This window comes from Morone saxatilis, unplaced genomic scaffold, assembly GCF_004916995.1.
Source record: "Morone saxatilis isolate NCDOM2014 unplaced genomic scaffold, NCSU_SB_2.0 Contig14, whole genome shotgun sequence".
Taxonomy (NCBI): Eukaryota; Metazoa; Chordata; class Actinopteri; family Moronidae; genus Morone; species Morone saxatilis.
Genome location: NW_023339696.1, coordinates 6,005,559 through 6,007,176, shown reverse-complemented (window position 1 = coordinate 6,007,176; position 1,618 = coordinate 6,005,559). Strand labels below are relative to the sequence as shown.

At 44.1% G+C, this 1,618-nt stretch overlaps 1 protein-coding gene across 1 annotated transcript in view; it reads left to right on the top strand.

Moving 5' to 3' along the window:
- The first annotated feature begins 331 nt into the window (after positions 1-331).
- Positions 332-1,618, top strand: part of b9d1 (B9 protein domain 1) — a 3,486-nt gene continuing 2,199 nt past the window's right edge. Inside the window, exons 1-4 of the mRNA XM_035655772.1 lie at positions 332-529; positions 679-747; positions 1,119-1,230; positions 1,396-1,492. Coding sequence (XP_035511665.1) covers positions 452-529; positions 679-747; positions 1,119-1,230; positions 1,396-1,492 — 356 coding nt within the window. The 5' untranslated portion in view covers positions 332-451. The remainder of the gene's footprint in view (positions 530-678; positions 748-1,118; positions 1,231-1,395; positions 1,493-1,618) is intronic.

The window sequence follows — 1,618 nt, the reverse complement described above, 5'->3', positions numbered from 1 at the left end:
TGATGTAACGTTATTTGCTACTTGACACACAATTAGCATTTAAAAACAGCGCCTTACAAAGTCCACTTACTTCTAAAGCTTTCAGCCACATCTCATGACCTTCCTCTGGGCAATGTGAGCTACCGTTAATGAAAAGGCCGCCATGCTCTTTCTAACTGGGACTACGTTGGTTTAAAACCAGCCACCATAGTGTACAGTGTGAACAACTTCGCTTCAGGTACAACCTCAACCGCGTGTATTTCTGTTTGACGCACTGCCGCCATCTTGTGGTCATTACTAGGATTTCAGCAGCTCTTCGGCGCGTCCGTTCAGTTTGGACCTAGCAGGTAGCCGTAAGGAGGAGCAAACGTCGCCTTAGCAACGGATAGGGTTTTAGCTAAATGAGTAGCAGCCAGGGTTTCCCTTTGCTTGAATTAGTCGCAAAGCAAAGACGCCTTAAATTTCTAGTGCAATGACGGAAGCCGTGATGGCTACGAACAACCCGTCGGTGTTTCTGCTGACAGTGAACGGACAAATAGAGGGCGCGAACGTGAGTGGTGCCTCTGAGCTTTAGCCTAGCAGCTCATTTCAGCCAGCATTAGCAACGCTCGCGTAGCGGTTATTAACGTAACACCGTGAGTTTGTGTTTGTGTTAACGTTACTGCCGCCTATAATGGTGATACTTGTGTTCTGTTTCAGTTCCCAGAGTATGACAACTTGTACTGCAAATATTGTTTTGTCTACGGTCACGACTGGGCTCCCACCTCGGTGAGTATCTGGCTACTTTACCTGAGGGATGATAGTGGTTGGTGTCAAATGGTGAATCATTTAATCAGGGAGGAAAGTTATTAACTTTGGACAACAGGGTGGAAAATTCTGAAAATGATTTTATTATAAAATTGCAGTTGTTGTTTTGAAGGTGCATTAAAAATGGTGCAGTAAGATATGCTGCAGTCTCATAGTCCTGTTCAATAAAGATCTATTAATTATTCCCAAAGGGTTGAAAAACACTTTTATTCCATGATGTTCAGATAATATAGAACTTTTTCCACATGCATGCACTGTTCAATGAAACAGTTCAAGTCATGTCTGTTTATCACCTTACCAGCCTTTGTGTATGTGTATCTGTGTCTCTCTAGGGGTTGGAGGAAGGCATCACACAAATAACCTGTAAAGGCAGTCACTCTTCACACAGATTAATATGGAACTTCCCGCTGGAGACAACGTTTAAGAGTACAAACCCCTCTGGATGTGAGCATTACACACACACACACACACCAGCTTGGTAGCTGCTGCTTTATTCATACATTGATAAACATTTCCTCATGTTCCAATGATGCATTTTAGGCCCCTCAGTAATCACATTGCATAGAAATGACACTGAGGAAGACCAAAAATAAGCTTTTTATTTTCCAGGGCCTCAGCTCGTGGTGAGTGTGTACGGTCCGGACGTGTTTGGCAACGACGTGGTCAGGGGTTATGGAGCGACACACATCCCCTTCACACCTGGACAGTCAGTATTACCTCTCTCTACTTCCTCTTCTATTTTAGGGGACGCACCCAGTGGTGCAGTGCACGATACATGGAGTATAAACACTTATTTTTCAGTCAGCGTAGGGTATACCCACTTCTAAATCCC